Source organism: Petaurus breviceps, unplaced genomic scaffold (assembly GCF_028583685.1).
Source record: "Petaurus breviceps papuanus isolate PSGF00001 unplaced genomic scaffold, PetGlider_PUasm1.0 90779, whole genome shotgun sequence".
In the NCBI taxonomy this organism is placed as follows: Eukaryota; Metazoa; Chordata; class Mammalia; order Diprotodontia; family Petauridae; genus Petaurus; species Petaurus breviceps.
Genome location: NW_027187344.1, coordinates 868,937 through 889,105, shown reverse-complemented (window position 1 = coordinate 889,105; position 20,169 = coordinate 868,937). Strand labels below are relative to the sequence as shown.

The 20,169-nt window shown below is 45.0% G+C and overlaps 1 protein-coding gene across 6 annotated transcripts in view; it reads right to left on the bottom strand.

Annotated features, from left to right (window-relative positions):
- EGFL7 (EGF like domain multiple 7) overlaps nucleotides 1-19,083 on the bottom strand; it is a 29,747-nt gene extending 10,664 nt beyond the window's left edge. For 2 of the 6 annotated variants that reach the window (XM_069069208.1, XM_069069213.1), the window contains exons 1-5: nucleotides 18,895-19,083; nucleotides 10,275-10,341; nucleotides 2,980-3,135; nucleotides 2,265-2,387; nucleotides 697-806 (exon numbers count right to left, since the gene is read on the bottom strand). In XM_069069208.1, the coding sequence (XP_068925309.1) occupies nucleotides 697-806; nucleotides 2,265-2,387; nucleotides 2,980-3,059 (313 nt within the window). In that variant the 5' untranslated portion in view covers nucleotides 3,060-3,135; nucleotides 10,275-10,341; nucleotides 18,895-19,083. The other 4 variants (XM_069069210.1, XM_069069209.1, XM_069069212.1 and 1 more) reach the window with 4 other exon arrangements.
- Between the last annotated feature and the right edge of the window lie 1,086 nt (nucleotides 19,084-20,169).

The following is a 20,169-nucleotide window of genomic DNA, read 5'->3' as shown; positions in this document are numbered from 1 at the left end:
CTGATTCTTTTACTTTCACATGAATACCAAGTTGAGCACTGGGGTCATCTCCTCTGCAATCCTTCATTCTTGCTACATGGCCAGCCCACCTCCTTTTCTGTCTTATACCCTATGATGTCATTTCTTAGATGCAAAGCATCATGGGTAATAGGTTTTAGCCTGATGGTTTTCTATTGTTTGTGATTTTAATTTATCCCAGATCATGGTGTTCCATAACCGACAATTATTCAGAGGATATTGGACTTAATGCTTCACTAAATACTAGGTATCATTTTACAAATGAGGAAACTGAAGGCTAGAGGAGTGAAGGGAATTGAGATGTTACACAGGTAATTAGTAGCTGAACCATCTCTAAAAGTGTTAATCATTTACTAATACCACAGCATAAGACACTCCCTATCTTTGGCCCAACTATATAGCACAGAAAAGGTTTAGACTGGTAGTCAGGAAACCCAGGTTAAATCCTAGTTCTACTATTTACTACCTGTAGGATCTTGTTCAAGTTCCTTCTGCCTCTCTGGGTCTCAGTTTCTCCATCTGTAAAATGAGGTTAGGCTAGATGATCTCAAAGTACCTTCCAACTAACATCTTCCTATCTTCCAGAAACTAGGTTCTTCTCCTGCCCCCTCTACTATAATTCCCAAGGACTCTTGCTTTTTTTTTTTATGGCTTGCTCAGTCCTCTAAGAAGCCTTACCTGTGCCACAACCAGGGAGCCTATTACTTCTTCTCCAGCCTGGGCAGCAAATATATTGTGGTGGGGAGACAGTTCGAGAAGTGTATCGGTAAGCAGTCTTATAGATGGTCCTGTGGGGAGGTATCAGAGGAGGGTTCAAATGTGGCCCAGGGAATCCCAGATGATTGCTAGCTTCCAAATGCCCCCCAACACAACAGTCTCAATTATCACTCTGTGCTAGACAAGCTTTGATTCTGTATTCCAGCAAAATTGTGGCTCTTCTGTGGAAAATGGGATTTGGAGGACAGAATCCCCAAGACTGAGGACAAAACTTCTTGTAAAAGGATGCCCAGTTTATTTTCAAACACATGTAGTGGAAAGTCTACTAGATGGAGTCAAGAGACTTGGGTTCTGTTCTTGGCTCTTCTATTCATCAGCTGTGGGATCTTGGGCAAATCATTTCTCTCATTCTGAGACTCAATTTCCCCATCTCTAAAATAGGCTGAATTAGATTATCTATGTTTTAAGTCCTTTTCAGCTCTAAAATTCTCTGTTTTGGGGTCCTGTCTACACTACGGAAGCTAAACTTACTAAGGTGTACTGGTGGCCACTCATCTCTCTAGGGTCTCTCTGGACTAGATGACTACATTGAATACACACTGTACATGAAGTCAGAAAGACCTGAATTCAAGACTTCCCTCGAACTTACTAGCTGTGGACAAGTCACTGAACATTTCTCAATCTCAGTTTCCTCATCTATAAAATGAGCGCCTACCTTCCAGGTTTGTTGTGAAGATCAAAGGAGATAACCTATGCACAGCATTTTTCAAACCTTCCTTAAAGTACTATAGAAATGCTAGTTGAGTTTAATAGTTGTTGTTGATGATGATGTTGATGTTGATGTTACTGTTACTGTTACTCCTCCAAATGAGCAACCTCTCCCTAGAAAGAGCTTGGGCTTGAGTTGGGCAGGAAAGATCAAGAGTTTGGATCAGAACTAGAATCCCCCCGAGGGTAACAGAATAGCGGCCCTCACTTATCTAATTCCTACCCATTCTTCAAGGCTCAATTCATGTCTTTGCACTTACATGAAGTAGTCCGCAGCTGTGGCCACGATAATTAGAACAAAGGCTCAAACTAATCTTAAAGACCATCTGGTCTGGTCCCCCAGTTTTATAGACAGGTAAACTAAGACCAAAAGGAGTAAAACACTTTGCTTAGGGTCTCAAAGCCAAAACTAGAACTCAGATCTCTTTCTACCATACCACCATGCCTTTCTTTCCCTTGGGTCACTAGTTATTTTGTGTGTTGAGTCTCATCTCCCTACTCAGAATGTGAATTCCCTGAAGATAGGGACAGTGTCTTCTTCTGGCTCTCCTTTCAGCATAGCCTGGCACAAGGCTGGGCACACAAAAAGATTATAGTCAATTATTTATTACTGGTTGGTTGATAGATGTGCCCAATGTGGCAACTTTAGACTGAATGGATATTAGGGGCCCGAGGATACATGGTGGTTGGGAGACCTGTACCTGTCTGGTGTCCTCGTAAATGTCACCCTTAGCTGGCTCTGCTGGGACTATTCCACTTACCTATAAGTGCTGCAAGCTCTATGGTCTTCACAGGTGGTGATGTAGGGCTGGTAGACCCTCTGGATATAGGACTCTGTGATGGGGACAGGTTCCTTGATAGCTGCTTTGGAGCATATCCTACGGCTGAGCAGAAAAAGTTAAGGATGAATTAGGAACAACAAATGGGATCACTGTAGGCTCCCCTTGGCCCTAGAGGGTTGGAAATATGATTGAGTGGGGGAAAAAAAAGGAAATGGGCTGGGAAAGGAGGTTCTCAAGTTGTGACCTAAATCAGGACTCAGAAGGGAATGAATTTGAATTCCCATGATGGGACTTTGCGTCACTATGTTTATAGTGTCCAAAGGGGTTGAGCTTCTCATGTGATTTTTAACCTTCTCCCAGATCTCCCAAATTGAGTCAAGAGCCCTGTAGGCCAAAGGTTCTTGTCCTAGACCCCTTCAGCAGTCTGGTGAGGCCTAGGGACCCCTTTTCAAAATGATGGGTTTAAATGCATAAAAGAGGATTGCAAAGAAAACCCACAATATTAAACTTTGGTTATCAAAGTAGTAAATAAAACAAGTTCATGGATTCCAGATAAGTTCATGGATCCCAGATTAAGAACCCCTGCCAGGGTAGATATTTCAAACTATAAAATAGTATCCAGACCATCAGAATAAATCTGAAACGTTCTGTCCCCATTCCTTCTTCCCACTCCTGCTCCTTGACCATGACTTACCCTGGCTGGTAGAAATGCTCTGTGCTGCCCACTCCCAAGATGAAAATCCAGGTCACAAAGAAGGCCCCAGGACTCCACATTTCCTGTATCCTCCAGATAATACTGTTCTTATTCCAGCTCCTACCACATTTGCATGGTTACTGGGATGGCCTGAAACTAGAAAACATGATCCAGAAAGTAAGTCCCCTGATGATCTCCCTTGACTGGGATTTGGCTCCTCTGTAAGGAAGTAAGAGCTCCTCCTCACTAATTACCTGCCAGATTACCAGTCACAAAAGTGTTCTTGACTTTTTAACTTTACTAAGACTTTTGGAACACCCCATATTATTATCAAGGGACATACTCCTTGGTATCAGGCTTAGGGTTGTGGGAGGACGGGGATTGGTGAGGAGGAAATGTCTTAGATGGATACAGTGCTGGATCAGAGGACCACAAGGCTTCAAATCCCACTTGTGACTAGACTGTGTGACATGGGCAGGTCACTTAACCTCTCTGAGGTTCAGTTTCCTCAGCTGCAAAAGTAGAGCATAATAGCAGTAGTGCCTACCTCACTGGGTTCAGATGAGATAATGTATAAATAAAATAAAACAATCTGTAAACCTTAAAGCTTCACACAACTGTATGTCAACATTATTGTTATTGTCTGTCCAGCTAGAAAAGGAGCTCCCCAAGGCCAGGGACCATGTTCCCTCTCCACAGTGCCAATGTAAGGTCATACAAACAAGCGGCACTCAATCGTGAATGTGGTACCATCCCATTCTTTACCACCAACCAGAGGTCCCCAGAAACTGATATCTCTCTTCTCCTTCTGTACAAATCATCACTATGAGCTTCCCCAAGCAACAAGACACTGTATATTCACCATGATGCATTCAAATGGGCAAACATTTGCTCATCCTTCCTTTTTTTTTTAAAAGGCAAATAATATGATCTACTTTCAACACATGTTCTGATGAACTGAATGAATTAGAGGAAAGAATACCACAGGTATATATGTTTGGGCTACTCCAAGAGGCACATCACTGTCAAACTGAACACATTTTGGGATCTAAAGTGCCCTGGGACTTCTTGTCAGCCAGATGTTAAATTAAAAAGGCAGGGAAGAGTTAGCATCAAGAACAAAGCATCTTGGTCAGGTCTGGAAGCATTTAGAATAATGATTAGCTCAGAGAGCACTGACTAAAGACAGGAGAATCCACTGAGACACAGAAAGTTGAAACCAGAAAGTTCAAACAAAACTGGATCCAGACTGGCCTTCCCGAACTCAGCTGCCTACGTCTAGGCTGACTCAAGGACCTACTTTTAAAAATAAAGACAAGGAGATGGATTCTAATAAGCATGCTAGTTTTATGGCAGTGTATGCTTATAAAATGCTGGAAACAAGTTTTGTTTGCCTCAGTTGATTAAACATCCCCCCAGCAATGTTTCCCTAGGGACAATGTTTCCCAAAGAGGGTTGGCTCAGAGAAGCAGCCCACCAGATGCATAGGAGGAAGCCAGGATATATTCCACAAAGGAATCTCCTGATGACTTCACATTTAGATAGTAAAGAAATTCCTTATATGCTGGTCATGGGCGAGATCCCCAAATCTTTCTCACTAGGAAACAGCAGAATGAGAAACCTGGGCAGCAGGTCCCAGTTCTACCATTTGATTCAAAGAGGATTTTCAACCCAGAAGCCCCACAATACCAAACCCCCAAATCCCATCTCTTCCTGCTTCAGCACTGACTTTACTAGACTATTTTCTCTTCTGATCTTCAAAGCTCTGCATGAATTGACCTCCTTATATCCACCCATCATTCTCATCTCCTGTGACTCTCCAACACCCACTCTGTTTCAAGGGAGCTTTTCTCTCCCTTGTTACCAAGCATAGATCATACTCCCTCACCTCTGTCCCTTTGCTCAGCCTCCACCCCACACCTGGAATGGCCTAACTGCCTACTTTCTACCTACTGAATACAAATGAAACCTTCCTAACTCCTCCAGCCTATAGTCACCTCTTCCTTCTCTAAATACACCTCCACTACTGTGAGTATTCAGTGTTAGGGGAACATAGTTCAACACAGAATTGCTTTCTCTTCTTCCTATAACAACTCCATCACTACAACCAAACTGTGAAGTTCTTAAGGGCAAGGCCCAAAACAACTCCTGCCTCTTCCACAGCACCTAAATATAAGACTAAACACACAATCAGACATGTGGAGAAAGCATGGTGGGCCCTGGAATTCAATGTGTGTCCCTAAACTAGTCATTTGTCACTTCCTCTTTCTAGGACTCAGGTTCCTCTTCTGGAATATGAAGGAATAAGACTGAATGATTTCTACATCGCTCTTAGCATTAATGTTCTGTGCTCTGAGGTTCCTTCTCTAGTCCATATTTTTCTGTATTGTTGATTTATAAATCCTGTTCTTTGAGGCATATACTGGTAGCCCTGCCCTAAGAAGTAGGGTTGGTTCCTGACCTCCTCTTCCCCAAGGGCACACCAGAGAGAGCACATCGAGAAAAGACCAGATCAGTACAAAATAACAGACTATAAAATAACATAGTCACATGCTGTGTATTGGCGAGAATATCAACAAAGGTTTCCCAAAAGAGGTGGACTTTGAAGGTGAGATATGGAGATATATATTTCAGGCAAGAAGAATAGTTAAAAACGAGGCAGCGAGTCAGGAAAGACCTTGGGAATGTGGGGAGACTGGCCCAGATGGAGTGTAAGGTTCTTAATGGGGAGTAGTGAGAAATAAATCTAGAGCGGGACAATGGGGACAAATTGAGGAGGCTCTCAAATGCTGGGATGAAGAATCCAGGCCTTGTGTAGGCACAGGAAGCCAGAGAAGATTTCTGAACAGGGAAGTGAGTTGACTGGAGTTGTTCATTAGAAAGATTAATTTGCAGTGTTATGCTGAATGGATTGGAGAGAGGAGACTAAAGGAGATAAGTTAGGCTATTACAATAGAAAAGCAGGCAATAAGTGTCCTTTTTAAAACTCACTATCTTTCTCCCACTTCTAAAGATGCCTCACCCCTCAGAAAAAAAAAAATCCAAGAGGGAGGAAATGTTCAACAGCAATATCCTTGAAATCTAGTGGTCCAGTTAGCAATTTGGGGCCCCAAGGAACAATGTCAGGTAGGATCACTTTTCGACTTCCTTAAATACAAAATCAATAGCTTTACTACCTGCTTCCCCCCATATGCAGTGGCTGCTGAGGTAGTCTGTGCACCCATAGAAACAAAAAGAAAGGGGCGAAGTGGAACCATCTCAGTAGCTCTAATTCTTCATAATCTTTCACAATCTCTTCAGACCAGATCCTTCAAGGGAGGGGAGGTAACCTCTCTCTACAAACCTGGTGATTGTTCTTAAACAAAATCACCCTCTTGCAGGTTTTGGCCATGGGGGGGGGGAAGAGGGGAGGGTGTTGTGTGTGTGATATGTATCTCCCAGTGTTTCAGAGGATTAGGGGAGCTTCTCATCAATGGCCCTGGAGTACCAGTAGGGGGATTTCCGTAGAAACTTTTATTTGCAGGTGGAGGCATAGCTTATTTATCTAGAGCTAGAAGGTATCTCAGATACCAGCTAGTCCAACCCCTTCCTTTTACAGATGAGGAGAAAGAAGTGCAGAGAAATAAGTAAATTGTCCAAAATCACAAGGATAATGTCTGACAAGAGACTTGAACCCAGAGCCTCTGACCTTAGAGCCAGTGCTCTTTCCACCTTCCCACGTCACCATCTGATAAATCATGCTCAATCAGACGTGTGATTCTGTCCCAAGGTCTGTCTGTCCCTTTGTACCATGTGGCTTTCTTTCTCCCCTCCAAACTGTGAATGTTACCTCTTAAAACACCTACAGCTTATAGGGATTCCTTGGGCAATCCTGCACTGAAATCCAAATCTTCCTAGGGGGAGAGACCATTCAGGAGACCAATCTGCTCAGTATCCCCTTTTGCTTCCACTTTCCCTCCTCTACTTCCCTGGGCCCCTAACCACCAGGTGGGGCATTTTTCAAAACCTCAAACAGCCTCGGTACCCTTTTACACCTTTGAGCCCAACCAACCACCCCAGGCACCCCGTGCCCCTTTGGTTAGGTGAGAGACCAGCCCAGGTCTGTCTGAAGAACCCAAGTCCTTCCCCTCTGAACTGGCTCCCCTCCACTTGGCCTGCCAATAGAGCCTGGAGATCCAGAGAAGGGGGGAAAGGGTGGCGTCAGGGAGGCTCAGGACTAAAGCCAGGTCTGCCAGTTCTGCTCAGCCCAGAGCGTATTCAGCGCCTGGAGCTCTTTGCTACTTTGTTAGTTTTTTTCCCCCAGTTTTCCCGTCTCCTCCCTCCTTTCCTCTTTCTCTGTTCCCTCTTCCTCCATCTCCACTGCTTTCTCTTGTGCCTCCTTATTCTATCTCTTCTACTCTGCCACTCTGGTCGTCCTCTCTCTAAGCTCAGCCTCTCATGCTCTCCGACCTTTCTCACTCAGTCCTGCCCCCCGCCCCTATCCCGTCTCCCAGGATCTTCCTCTCTTCGAATTTAGTCCTTCCTTTTTTTTCTTTCTTAGTCCTCTCTCACTCTGACCTCTCTCTGCCTTACGTGCTCCTTCTCCCCCCCTCTCTCTCTCTCTCTCTCTCTCTCTCTCTCCTTTCTGTCCCCTTTTCACTTTCTTCTCTTCTCCCTCCTTCCTCTTTGCCCCCATCTCCTTCTGTCCACTCTGCCCCTCTCGGCTGCACCCCCCGCACCATCCTGCCCCATCCCTCTCCGTTCCACTTTCACTCTGTCCCTCCTCTCTTTGCTCTCCGCTTCCCGCCCCCTAAGCCCTTCTGCTAAGTTCCTTCTCCCTTTCTGTCCACTAATTGTCCCCCGCGTCTCCTCCTCTGTCCCTCCTCCCGCAGTCCCCCCTCTTTTTCCCACTCCTCCCCCTTCCTCCTGGGTCCCCTCCCGCTGTCCTCTCCTCCCCCCGCCCCCCGCAGCCCTCTTGCTAGTTCCTCCTCACTGTCCCGTCTCTGTCCACTTCGCCTCCTCTCTCGCTCTCTCCGGGTCTCCTGGGCTCCCTAGCCCCTCCTTCTAATCTCCAACTCCTCCAAGCCTGCCGCCTGAGCCTGAGGCCCTCTCAAACCCCAAATTCGGTCCAACTCACGAGGAGAAAACTTAGACTGTTGGTCTCCAGTCTCGGTCCGGTGCCCCGGCTGTCTGAAGATAGTACCCTCTAGGGGAGAAGTCCCCGCTCCGCCTGATCTCACCCCCTTTCACCCCCCCGCGCCTCGCGCCAGTCTTCTCTCACCACGAGTAGGTCCTGGCGCGGAACGCACGCTAAGCTGTAGGGGTACCCAGCTACGGGGGGCGCCTCGAGACCCCACCGAGCGGCTATCCCTGGCCGCCTCTGCCCCGCCCCTCGTTGCTACAGCCCCCTCCCCCGGAGGCGGGAGGGCTTCTACCGGGATAGGGATCCCGGCCACCCAGCATTAAGGGTAGTTGGAGGGGAGGGCAAGAGCGTGAGCAGCGGGGTCCCCGCCCCTCCCCGGCCCATCCCACCTTCCTGCCTCAGATTAAACCGCCTGCCCTGCCTGGCTGTCCCCCGAGAGAGCCCTCTTCCCCACCCCCACTGGGAGAGGGTGCAGGAACCCCACTGGTTAGCTCTGGACCTTCCTAGAGTCGGGAAGATCGATTTCCAGCTTTCAGAGACCCTATTTCTTGAGTATATGGGGGCGGATGACTAGGAGGGGGAGGTATATTTGGAGACTGTCCAAAAAGTTTTTGTTCTTTAACTTCTTACATTCCAGTCTTTCCCTTTATTCCTAATAAAATCACGCCTCTCCTGGGAAGGGGGAGACTGAAGTCCGAGCTTCAGAGCTCCCAAGAGAGGACAGAAGTGTAATATCGCAGACTGAGAGTGTTCTTTTGGAGATTAGAAGAGCACCAGGAGGTGGGCATGGGATGAAGGCTGCAGATGTTAACAATAACAGCATTAGCTAGCATTTATGTAGTCCTTTACAAATATTATCTCTTTTTATCCTCACACCAACCCTGGGAGGTAAGTGCTATAATATTTTCTTCTTCCGGTTCAACTAGACTGGGACAATCAAAATCTCTCTCCTCAGCTAGAACAAAATCCTATCCTGAGGGGGTTGTCCTACAGGAAAATTAGTGCTCTACTCTCGAAAAGTTGAATCTGGAGAGTTGGAAAAAAAGGAAAACAGCCATTGTGAGAATTCAGAGGTGTTTCTACCACCAACAACCTGTAAGGACTAAGGTTTTTTTTCTGAGGCCATTTCTGTATATGCCCACCTTCCCTTCTAGGGACTCATGCACCAAGACTGAAGGATTTGGGAAAAGGCTAGGGGCCAATAAGTACCTCTCCATCTTCCCTCAACTTCTCCATAGATATCTGGGTTGTGGCTGCATAAACTAACTAGCTGAACTAAGAATGATGAGGCCCAAAAAAGAATATTTTAGGTCAATAAAAGTTTTCTACCGGTGCTTAAGAGATTTCATTTACCTTTGGGAGGCAATGGGGAGAAAAGCACTGGATTTAGCATCAGAAGATTTAAGTTCAAATCCTAACTCAGTTCCTTGCCTATGTGATCTTGGGTAACTTCACCTTTATGAACTTTAAGATTTTTTGAAAATTTGTTTTTCATTTATAAAATGAAGGGTTGGAAGAGATGAGCTCCTAGGTGAATTCCAGCTCTAAATCCTTCAGCTTTTGTAAAAACTGAAACTAGGAAAGGTTCAATCACTTTTCAGACATGTCCCATTCTTCATGACACCTTTTGGGGTTTTCTTGGCAAAGATACTGGAATGGTTTGCCATTTCTCCCTCCAGCTCATTTTACAGATGAAGAAACTGAGGTATACAGGATTAAGTGACTTGCCCAAGGTTACACAGCTAGTTAAATGTAGGAGGCCAGATTTGAACTCAGGTCTTCATGAGCTCCAGGCTTCATCAACTCCAGGCTTCTTGCTCTAGTCACCTGACTCACACTGCCACTCCCTAACTGTGTTGCCAGCCATTGTTCTAAAGACTTGACTGCCCGCCAGAACGTCCTGTGCTTTGAGAAGCATCCTGGTTTTTCTGGAGGAAAGAATAGTGACCAAGGAGGGGGAGGGAGACTATAGAAAAGATGATACTTTTGTCTAGAAAGTGTTTAGGAATCCTGGATGATGGATAGTCAAATGGCTGACCTAAGGAGTAGATGGACGGGAAATGAAGAGAAAACCAGTTGTTTTCTCTCTCTGTTGCAGTCCTGGGTGTGTCAGTATAGAAACCTACTGTGGGGTGGGCAGCCATATTGTGTGCTTTCCTCTGTGGTCACTCACCTGGTCTTTGGGGTTCAGTCATTTGTCTGGATTCTTGGGATTCCTTCTAATCATTGCCTCTGGCTTGCTATTGGGACAAGAGGAACAAGAAGATACAGTGGGTTATAGTCTTGACTAAAGACTCAGTTGCTTAATTTCAAAGCAAAACCTAGACTGATTAGAGCAAGGTAGAAATGAAAGTCAACGGTACAGTTCCCCATGGTGTACTTAGTTTCACCCTATTCTGAGAACACAGCCTGACCCCACTGCCTCCAGTTAGCAAATGCTTTAATTGGAGTCCTGTTTGGACTTTTCTTGTCAACCCTAATCCTTTATTTAGACTGAAGATTCAGGACTACCTGATTGATCCTTATGTTCAACCATCACTGATAATATGTTTGTATTGTCCCAAGTAGGTGTGAAAGTCTAAAGCTTGAGATGGGGATCTGGGCTTAGTCAATATTTACTCCAATTACCAAGGCTTGCTGTCAATGAATAATGAACCTTTTTCTTGGAAATTTGAAGCAAAGGCTAGTTAGTGAGTTTTCTTCTGACTCTTCCTTTCTGTTGGCATTAGCTGTCTTATACACATCAATATTCAGTATTTCTCCAACCCAGACCCTGTTGGCTTTAATTAATGTGGCATCTCAAAGCAAGGTAGCTAGTGACCAAACTTGCTGTGATATTTTCAGGGCTAGTCCTCCATTTAATCTGTTGGGCAGGTAGGAAGGGGTGTTGACTCTAGACACATTTACACTTTGTGGTATCTAGTGGAAAATCAAAGAGTGCTGACACTCAGTCCTAAATAGCCATTGTCACATTTGGTGGGACAGCTGAATCTCCTCATTCTAGAAAGGATGTCTATTCATCCTTTCTAGAGTCAAACTCTGGGGAATTTGGAACCAATCTCCACCCTGGGTTATACATAGAACTCTGACCTCAGTTATCACTTAATTCAAGTCCTCCATTTTACAGATAAGGAAGCTGAGGCCCAGAGAAGTAGAATTCCTGGGCCAAGGTCAAGAAAATGCTACAAGGGCAGAGCATTATTCAAATATAAGTCTTCTGACTCTAAATTCCCCAGCTCTGGATTTGTATTCTTGAACTATACTTGGTAAAGGGGGGCAAGGGTCTCTGCCTTCAACTCCACACCCCCTCAGTTCTCCCTCTAGGACTACTTTCTTCTCCTCCCCCCCCAGAGAATGTCAGAAAGCTTTTTGCTTTAAAGATCTGCAGACTTTCTCCAGCCAATGACTAATTACAGAGGATACGTTCACCCCTTTCCTGTTGTGGCAAAGTTCCCTTGAATACTTCTCATGGAGCTCTTTGTCATTAGTCAGGATATGGTTGTACTTCTGGTCTTAACACTTTTCTCCCCTTTCTTCCTCTGCCTTGCTCCCACTTTTCTCCCCTTACCTTCCCTCTCCCCTCACTTATAACCTAGTTTTATACCTTTCAAAGTTCCCCTTATCAATTTTCATGTTTGGTGTTCAAATCACTCCAGTAAGTAGGTAGGGATAGGCATCATTATATTTTCCACCTTTGACAAATAAACTGAAGCCTGGGGAAGCTAAGTGACTTACCCAACTTCGTGTAGCTAATTAGTGGCAGACCTAGATTTCCTGTTTCCTAGTACAGAGCTATTTCCATTGCAGTCTTACCCAGCCAGAGGTACTCAGACATTGCTTAGTTCTGCCCTGCTGGACACCCTCAGGGTTAAAAAGTTAAGTGGCTGGGCCTTGGAGACCACGATCCCAGATTCATCCCTACCTCAAAAAATATGGTGTTACCAGGAACCCATCCTCAGGGCTTGGGAAGTACATAAGCTACTCTGAACAGATGAACAGTCCCTAGTAAAGAGAAGCATTTAGGGTCCCAGAACTGCCTAGCAAGGACAGTAAGTATCTGGCCCGCAACAGTACCCCAAAGCCAGAAATCACAGGACTCCTCCCTCTTTCCTACTACCTATTTGCAAATCCATTTCATTATCCCTTCCAGAACCCAAACCCATTAACCAGCTCAATGGTGAGACTGGGGAAACAAAGCCTCTTTCTAACTCCCAATTCTTCCGGACCCTTATCTATGGACTGATGACATTTAACCCTTGACCTGTCACTATCTGTTCTCTGAACTTTAATTCCCTGACTCTTTCAGCTGTGGTCAAGTGAAAAGAGTTCCAGGCAGGGAGACAAGAGGCCTGGATCCTAGACCTGACTCAGCCACTGACTCAATGGATGACTTTGAATAATTTGTTTTTGCTTTTTCTTTGAGACTCACTTTCTCTTTCTCTAAAATGGGGACACTTGTTTTCGCCCTGCCTTCCTTACGTGAAAGTTGGGAGGTTTAAATAAGAAAATCGATGTGAAAGAGCTTGGGGGAAAAACCAGAAGCCTTGTATCCAAATTGAGGGATTATTTTTAATGCTGCAATGAGGCTGAACACAGCAGAGAAGTCTGCAGGGCCCAATCAAAGGGGGGGGGGAGAGAAATCTTGAAGATTTCTTGACAAAGGTGCCTGGCTTTTCTCAGATGACTTCTCCCTCCTTGACTCAAAGCATGTGTCTGATTCAGAAACAAAAAATATGGATTGAGCCATCAAATCCTATAGATGTGACCTCAGCATTTCTCATTTTAGTTTTGCTGTTTAAAAAAAAAGGAAAAGCTATTTGTGTTCCTTAATAATCACAAGGAGATCTGGGTTCTAATCCTGGCTCTGCCCATAATTCCCCTTGTGACTTTTGGGTGAGCCAGTTCCCCTGTCTAGAATACATTGTTCCCATCTAGAAAATTCATTTGGATTAAATTATTTCTAAGGTTCCTTCCAGCTCTACATTTTATGTTCTAGGTTCTAAATTTCTTTCCACCTTGGACATATTATGCTTCTGGGTAAATAATACCTGGATAATAAATACACAGGCTCCCTCACTATACCACCTCTGGATGCTTTCCAGGAGTACTTCCCAGTATCCTTTCATCAACTAACAAGCATCTACCAAATACCTACTGTGTGTAAAGCATTGTGCTAGGTGGTAAAAGGAGAGACAGAAGAATATGAGACAGTTCTTAACTCAATGCATTTGTAAATCATACTCTAGGAGACAAGATTCAAACTTACTAGAAAATGACTAACACAGGAAAATGTACTGATGACAGTTTGGACAGGTTGTCAAATTCTAGTCCTGGCCCTAAACTAACTAGCTATGTGACTTTGGGTAAGTCCTTTTGGTCTCTGAATCTCAATATTCTCCTCTCTCTATATTAAAGGAGTTTGAATATGAGAGCCAGAAGAGATCTTAGGGATCATCCCGTCCATAGTTCCCTGGTCCTATGTAGAAGACATTCAACAAATACCGAACTTTTGGTTTAACAAGTTCCCATTTCCCTCCCTTTCTGGGGTCCCTCTCCCCTAGATGCACATACCACACCAAACCATACCTGCTTTCGTGGTTCTTCCAAGACCCACTGCTTCTTCACCTCCATCTCAGCCCCCAGAACTCATCTCCCTCCCCAACCTCGACCCTATCAGGGTCACCAGACACCTCTTCATCACTCTGTCCAGGCTACCTCTGCCTCCTCCAGGGAGGCTTTGAGGCTGCCACCCTCCTCCCATCCCTGCTGCCTCTTCTCTCATCTGTCCTGATCAGGTTGTAGTAGTCAGCTTCATGCAGAGATGGGAGGCCCCTCTCTCAAGGCAAGGAAGGGCGGCTTTTTATGCTTCCCTTCTCCTGTAAATCAGGATTGGGATGGACAATTCCAGGCCGGACTTCCTGTGTGTGTTACTCACTGATAAAGAGAATTCTGTCAGCAGAACAAACAGGAGGCTGAGGGGATGGGGGCAGGGGGATGGCAGAAGGGAAGGAGGTGGGGAGGAGAGTCTAAAAGGAGCAGTAGCCCATATCACAGGTCCCTCCTAAACTTCTGGAGAGTGGGCATCCTTCTACCTGTGTCCCTAAAAATGTTCCTAAGAATCTGTGTAGTGTGACGGAAATAACCTTGGACTCTGGGAGACAAGTGATCTGGGTTCTAGTCCTTACCCTGTCTCTAATTCTCTTTGTGACCTTGAGCTAGTTACTTCAAGCAGAGAAAGTCTGGGCCTCAGTATATTTATCAGGAATATCTGCCTTACCTTGCTCAGAATGCTGGTGAAAAGAGGGGAGGGAAAGGAGCTCTGGACTTGGCCTCAGAAGATCTGAAACCTGACAGTTCTTAGTTGTGTACCCTAGGGCTATGCAAAACACATTCCCTCTCTAAGCCTCAGGCTCTTCATATATAAAATGGGAGGAATGATACCTGAACTGCTCATCTGGAAGGGTTGGTTATCATGAGGAAAGTACTTTATAAACCTTCAAGTGTCAGACTTGAATATTAAGCTGTTACTATTACAGCACCTTTTACATAATGGGTACTTAGGAAATGAATTGAAATTCAGGATATGGTATCCTGAATTGAACTGAATTTTCTCCATTATGTTATTCAATAATCACAAAATTAGAACCATGGAAAGAGTGCTGCATTTGGTGTTAGAGGACCTGGATTCAAATACTGACTTTGCTACTTGCTACTTCTGTGACCGTGGGCAAATTATTTAATGTTTCTGGGCCTCAGTTTCCTCAACGGTAAAAATGAAGAGGTTCCTAAGGTCTCTTCCATCTCTGAATTTATGATCCCAGGATCCTATAAGTGCTTACCAAGTACCTATAGGAGGCCTCTATTTTGGTGTAGGACTTTGCTGAGGGCTGGCCACAGGACCTCTCCCTACCCCGAAAGGTTGAAGGCTTGAAGCTTCACCAAAATGTCTTCTCCAAAGTACAGTCTCCTTCTCAGTCCACAGAATGGAGGAGATCCCTATTGGGGAATAGTAGCCCTGTGATTAAGAGAGCATTGTAATTTAATTCAGAGGACCTAGGTTCAAACTTCTTCTCTGCCACTTAGATCCTATGTACCTTGGCAAATCAGTTTAGACTCTCTGGGCCCCTGTTTCTTCATCTGTAAAATGAAGGGGTTGGACTGAATGACCTCTCTCTCCCTTTTAGCTCTCAATCATATGATCCTATGAATCTCCCCCAACACAGAGGACTTAGAGGGATTTGGTCATCAGTTCTTTGTGTCGAACACCCTCTCCTCCCAGGAGACCTGAGTCTGAGAACTTAAGTGGAATTCTTGGGGGGGGGAGGGGAGAGGCAGTTGGCAGAAAGATGGGAGAAATTCCAGAATCTTTTCAATTCTGTCTGTCAAAATCCATCAGGTTGGGAATAGAACACTAGCTGTAGCTGGGGGAGGAACTCAGCTTTGATTTATCCTCTTCCTAAATGGGAATGACTCAGACAAAGAGACACTAAACCTGCAGACTGCCCATAAAAGCCCCTCAAGGAAGGCAATAAGAGAAATGGATGTTTCAAAGCCAAGAGACAGGGAGATACCATATCCTGTAGCCTGGTACAAATTCCTTAGCTTTCTTACCCCAGTGGATAAACCCCTTTACACTTAGGCTAGTCCCCCAGGTAACCTAGTCTGTAAACTCTATTGAATCTAAGTACTTCACTGGAGAAATAATTCCCGGAGAAAGGGGTTGACTTGTCCAGGGTCACAGTTAGTTATGGTTAGGGACACAGAAGTGTAGATTTAGAGCTGCAATTCTAGTTCAACTCTCTCATTTTACAAATGAGGAAGCTGAATCCAAGAGAGATTGCATGACTTGGTGAAGGCCGCACAGGTAACAAGTGGCAGATCCAGGATTTGAACGAGGTCCTTTGACCACAAATCCAGCCCCCTTTCCATTCCTACAGTCCCCCAGTCCATCGCTCTTTCCACTGAACCACCCACATTCGTTTAACTAACACTTAAGACGCTCCATAGAATCCTTCCTTTTCCTGTCTCATCATGGCATGGTGAAGGTGATCCTGGGTCCTCCAAGGTTATGGCAGGGGAGCCCAACTCTTGGTAGGCTCTACCAAGCTGAAAAGGCTTCAAGTATAGGCTCTGCAACAGATGCTAGGTTGGTGAGCCAGAGCCGGGAGTCTGGAGGCCTTTCCTCTATTACCTCCCTGAGCCGAGTGGTGATACATGTTATGATCACAGCAACTCCCAAAGACAGTTGGGAGGGTTCTTTTTTTTTTTTTAAAGCAGTTAGGGTTAAGTAACTTGCCCAAGGTTACACGGCCAGTTTTGTGTGTGTGTGTGTGTGTGTGTGGAGGGGGAGGGCGGGGAGATTAAGTGTCTGAGGCCAGAATTGATCCCTGGTCCTCCTGACTCTGGGGCCGGTGCTCTACTCACTACACCACCTAGCCACCCCAGGAGGGTTCTTGCTATGTACTGGTAGAGGGAGGAATACTGACATGGACAATCATGGGTCCCTAAAATATTCACTTATGGTATAATTGAGCCCTGACTGTGTACAAGAGCCCAAGCTAGTTGCTACACAGAGTAGGAGGGGCAGGAAATGTTACCCGCTTTATTCTAGGAAAGTCAGGCAGGCCTGACTCCAGGGGCCCCCTTTCTCTAATTCTGCCCTCCTTTGAGACTGCCCAGCCCCAACCCTCTTGACCCCAAATTCTTTCTAGGGCTTGCTCCACCCTAGAGGAGGTGGGGTGTTCTGATCTGATTTTAAGGAGTCCCAGATATTGCTACCATTTAGAGCTTGCAAACTTGTAAACTCAACTCTTTGTTGTCAGCATTCCTGCCCTTCCAGCTGAGGTGCCCTATGGGTATAGGGCCTGCCTGGCTAGCTGTTGTGGCATTATGAGTCCCCTCCCCTGCCCCAACTTTAGTTTTCTCTGGTAATAGTCTCCCCTCCTCCAATGGGAACCAACTCTTTTCTTCTTATTCTATCCATTCAGAGCCCTGTTTTCTGACATAAATTTAGATCTAATCAGTTATTAGTGTCTTCCCTCCTCTCAGCTCCCCCATATTACTTTATATTTACATGGTTTTTATCTCATATATACTTGGTATGAATACTGGGGTCTCCCATGATAGACTATAAGCTCCTTGAGGGCAAGTGCTGTTTTATTTTTGCCTTTGTATCCCTAGCAACTTGCACAATATAATATGTATTTCATAAATGCTTGTTGACTGATTGATTGATGGGTTAAATCACCTTGTGTTCATATGAGAGGAGACTAGAGAAGACCTAATTCTGGGGCCTCCTCTACAGATTTTGCCGGGGTCCTTCCAGGGGCCTTAACCCTGCCTCTATCTTACAGCCTTATTCCTATGATTTTCCTCCCATGCCTAATATTTTCCTGCCTCTTCTTTGACTTAACTCCAGTCCTTTCCGATGCTTTGGGTGCTCAGTGCCTGCATCCCTCCCACCCCTCCATCTCCATTCACCGATATCTGGTGTACCCCCACTCCTCAGTGGTTAATCCTTCCCTAATTCTCTCAACCATCAGTGAACCTTTTTGTGAACTCGATTTTTTGTGTTGGCTTGTGATTTTATTGGTGTGAGACAGAGGTGGCAAGCACAAGCCTGTAGCACTCTTGAATGTGGGCCAAACCAAATTAAAATATAATTGGGAAATATTTTTAAAAATAAAATGCAACAGAAAGTAAATAATTTTAATATGTGGTTTTCTAATCAATATTCAGTCTGCTGGGATCCTTATGTATGGTTTAGTGACCCTTGTTTCTATTTGAGCTTGATACTACTGGTGTAGGGAACTCTCAGGAAAGAAATTCTATCCACTAGTGCAGATGTGGCCCTCTTCTAAACTTTATCATCTTAGTAGAAACTTGTAGGCTAAGTGGCCTGCCTGTGATCCTACAAGCCTATATATGTCAGAGGCAAGAATGAAACGCAGACCTTCTAATTCCAAGGATAACCCTCTATCCACTTAGTAATGCTGGCTCTCATGAACCCCTGCAGCAATGGATTATAGTTATTTGTGTCCATGTATATTATCCCTCCTAATAGACTGTAAGCTTTCTGAAGGTAGTGACAGTATCCAGTTTATTTCTATTTCCACTTTGAGGCACAGAGATGGTTTGTTAGATGGATGAACAAACATTAGATCATTGAATCTTAGAGTTGGAAAGGACCTCAGATGGTGGCTAGTTCACTCTTGTTATTTACTAGAACCTTAATACACATTCTCTACAACTCAAATGGAAGTAGATTTCTTTTTTTATTTTTTAGAAAGTACTTCCTCACCCAGGGTAAAAATCGTGTCTACAATAGCCTCCAAAGTCACCGTTAATAAGGTAGCTTTAAAATTTGCCATCCAGATCCCCTTCCAATCCCAAATCAGATGTTCAGATTCTCAATAAAACATGAAATATTTTCACTTTTCAGAACTCATTCTAGCTTCCCAGACGATGACATGAATTGTTTCTAGGTTTGCTCCTTAAGAGAAAATAGCTGGCACTATGGACTGGTAGACGAACCTGGAGTTTTAGGGGAAGAGGAAACATGGCAAAGTGAAAAGAGCCATGGACTGGGAGACCAGAGACCTGGATCATAGTCCTGGCTTTCCCGAATAACTCCCAGGCCAACCTCCGGCAGGACATTCCTTCCCAGGCCTCAGTTTAAAATGTGGGAGTTAGACTAGGTTAACTCACTTATCCAGCTCAAAGGTTTCATGGTTCTAAGTTTCTCCTAAAGATGACTTGGCTCCAGCCCTTCCCCTCAAGAAAATAAGTGTTACCTTTTTCTAGTTCTGCAGGCCAGATGCACGGCAAATTGGCTGAGAGATGCAGAGCCCCTGTCCTTGCCTGAGAGCACTTGCTGCCATGTTTCCCCAGGCTCCAGCTCAGCAGGAAAGGCCAGAACCCTTGACTAAGGCTCTATTGCGCATCCCAAACTACCATGTGACATATGGGCACTGGTGACATCTCCATTTGAGCCAGAAGAGGTGGGAAGAGGAGAATGAACGTGTTGAGTAGGAGAGAAAAAACACCGTTTCCTGTTTTTCACACCATTGGAATCGGTTAGGTTGAGCCAGCAGCTGGCCAAGGCAGGCGGGATAGTGAATGGTGTTTTAAATAGCAAGAGCAGGGACCAGATCGCCAGAGAGGTTGTTGAATATTTCTATGTTGGTGGAGGTGAATTGTGACTCCATGGGTGAACTGACTACTATCTCCTCTTTGGGAATGTAGGGGTAGGGACAGGAAGGGAAAGACAGATACCCATCATTTATACTTGTCTTTATTTTATATATAAATACTGTATATAACTGTAGTGATAACTGTAGTGGAGCCATTTGGCTTTTTTTTGGAGGGGGAAGGTAGGGTAATTGGGGGTTAAGTGACTTGCCCAAGGTCACATGGCTAGTTTTTGTGTGTGTGTGTTAAGTGTCTGAGGCCGGATTTGAACTCAGGTCCTCCTGACTCTAGGGCCTGTGCTCTATTCACTTGCACTTTTTTTTTTAACATTAGCCTTGTATTCCTAATGAGACTCCAAGTTCCTGAAGGACAGAGACTATATATGGAGGACAGAGACTACATCTGGAGGAGAGTGAGATAAAGTTGGAGAGGTGGGATATGACCAGGCTATGGTGAGCCTTGACTGCTAGGCTGAGGAGTATGAAATTCTTCCTGGGGGAATGAAGATCCATGGAAAGTTCTGGGAAAGGGAGAGAATCATGGTGAGACAGGGAACAAGGGAGGGCTTCTCTGAATTACTGCGGGGGTCATTAGTGCTGAGGAAGGCTGATCTAGGAAGTTTAAACTGGAGGCAGGACTCTGATAGCCTGCGTGACTTGGGCAGCAGAGGGATCCACATGGCCTCACCCAGATAACCTGCACAGTTCCTGCGTCTTAGCTCTGAGTTAAATTGTAGACAGAACCAGTTTTAATCTTCCCTCGATCAGGATAGCTTTTTATAACAGCGGAAAGAGTGCTAGATTTGGGGTTACTCAGGTCTTGTGTGACATTAGGTAAGTCATTTAACCTTTCTGAGCCTCAGTTTCCCCATCACTAAA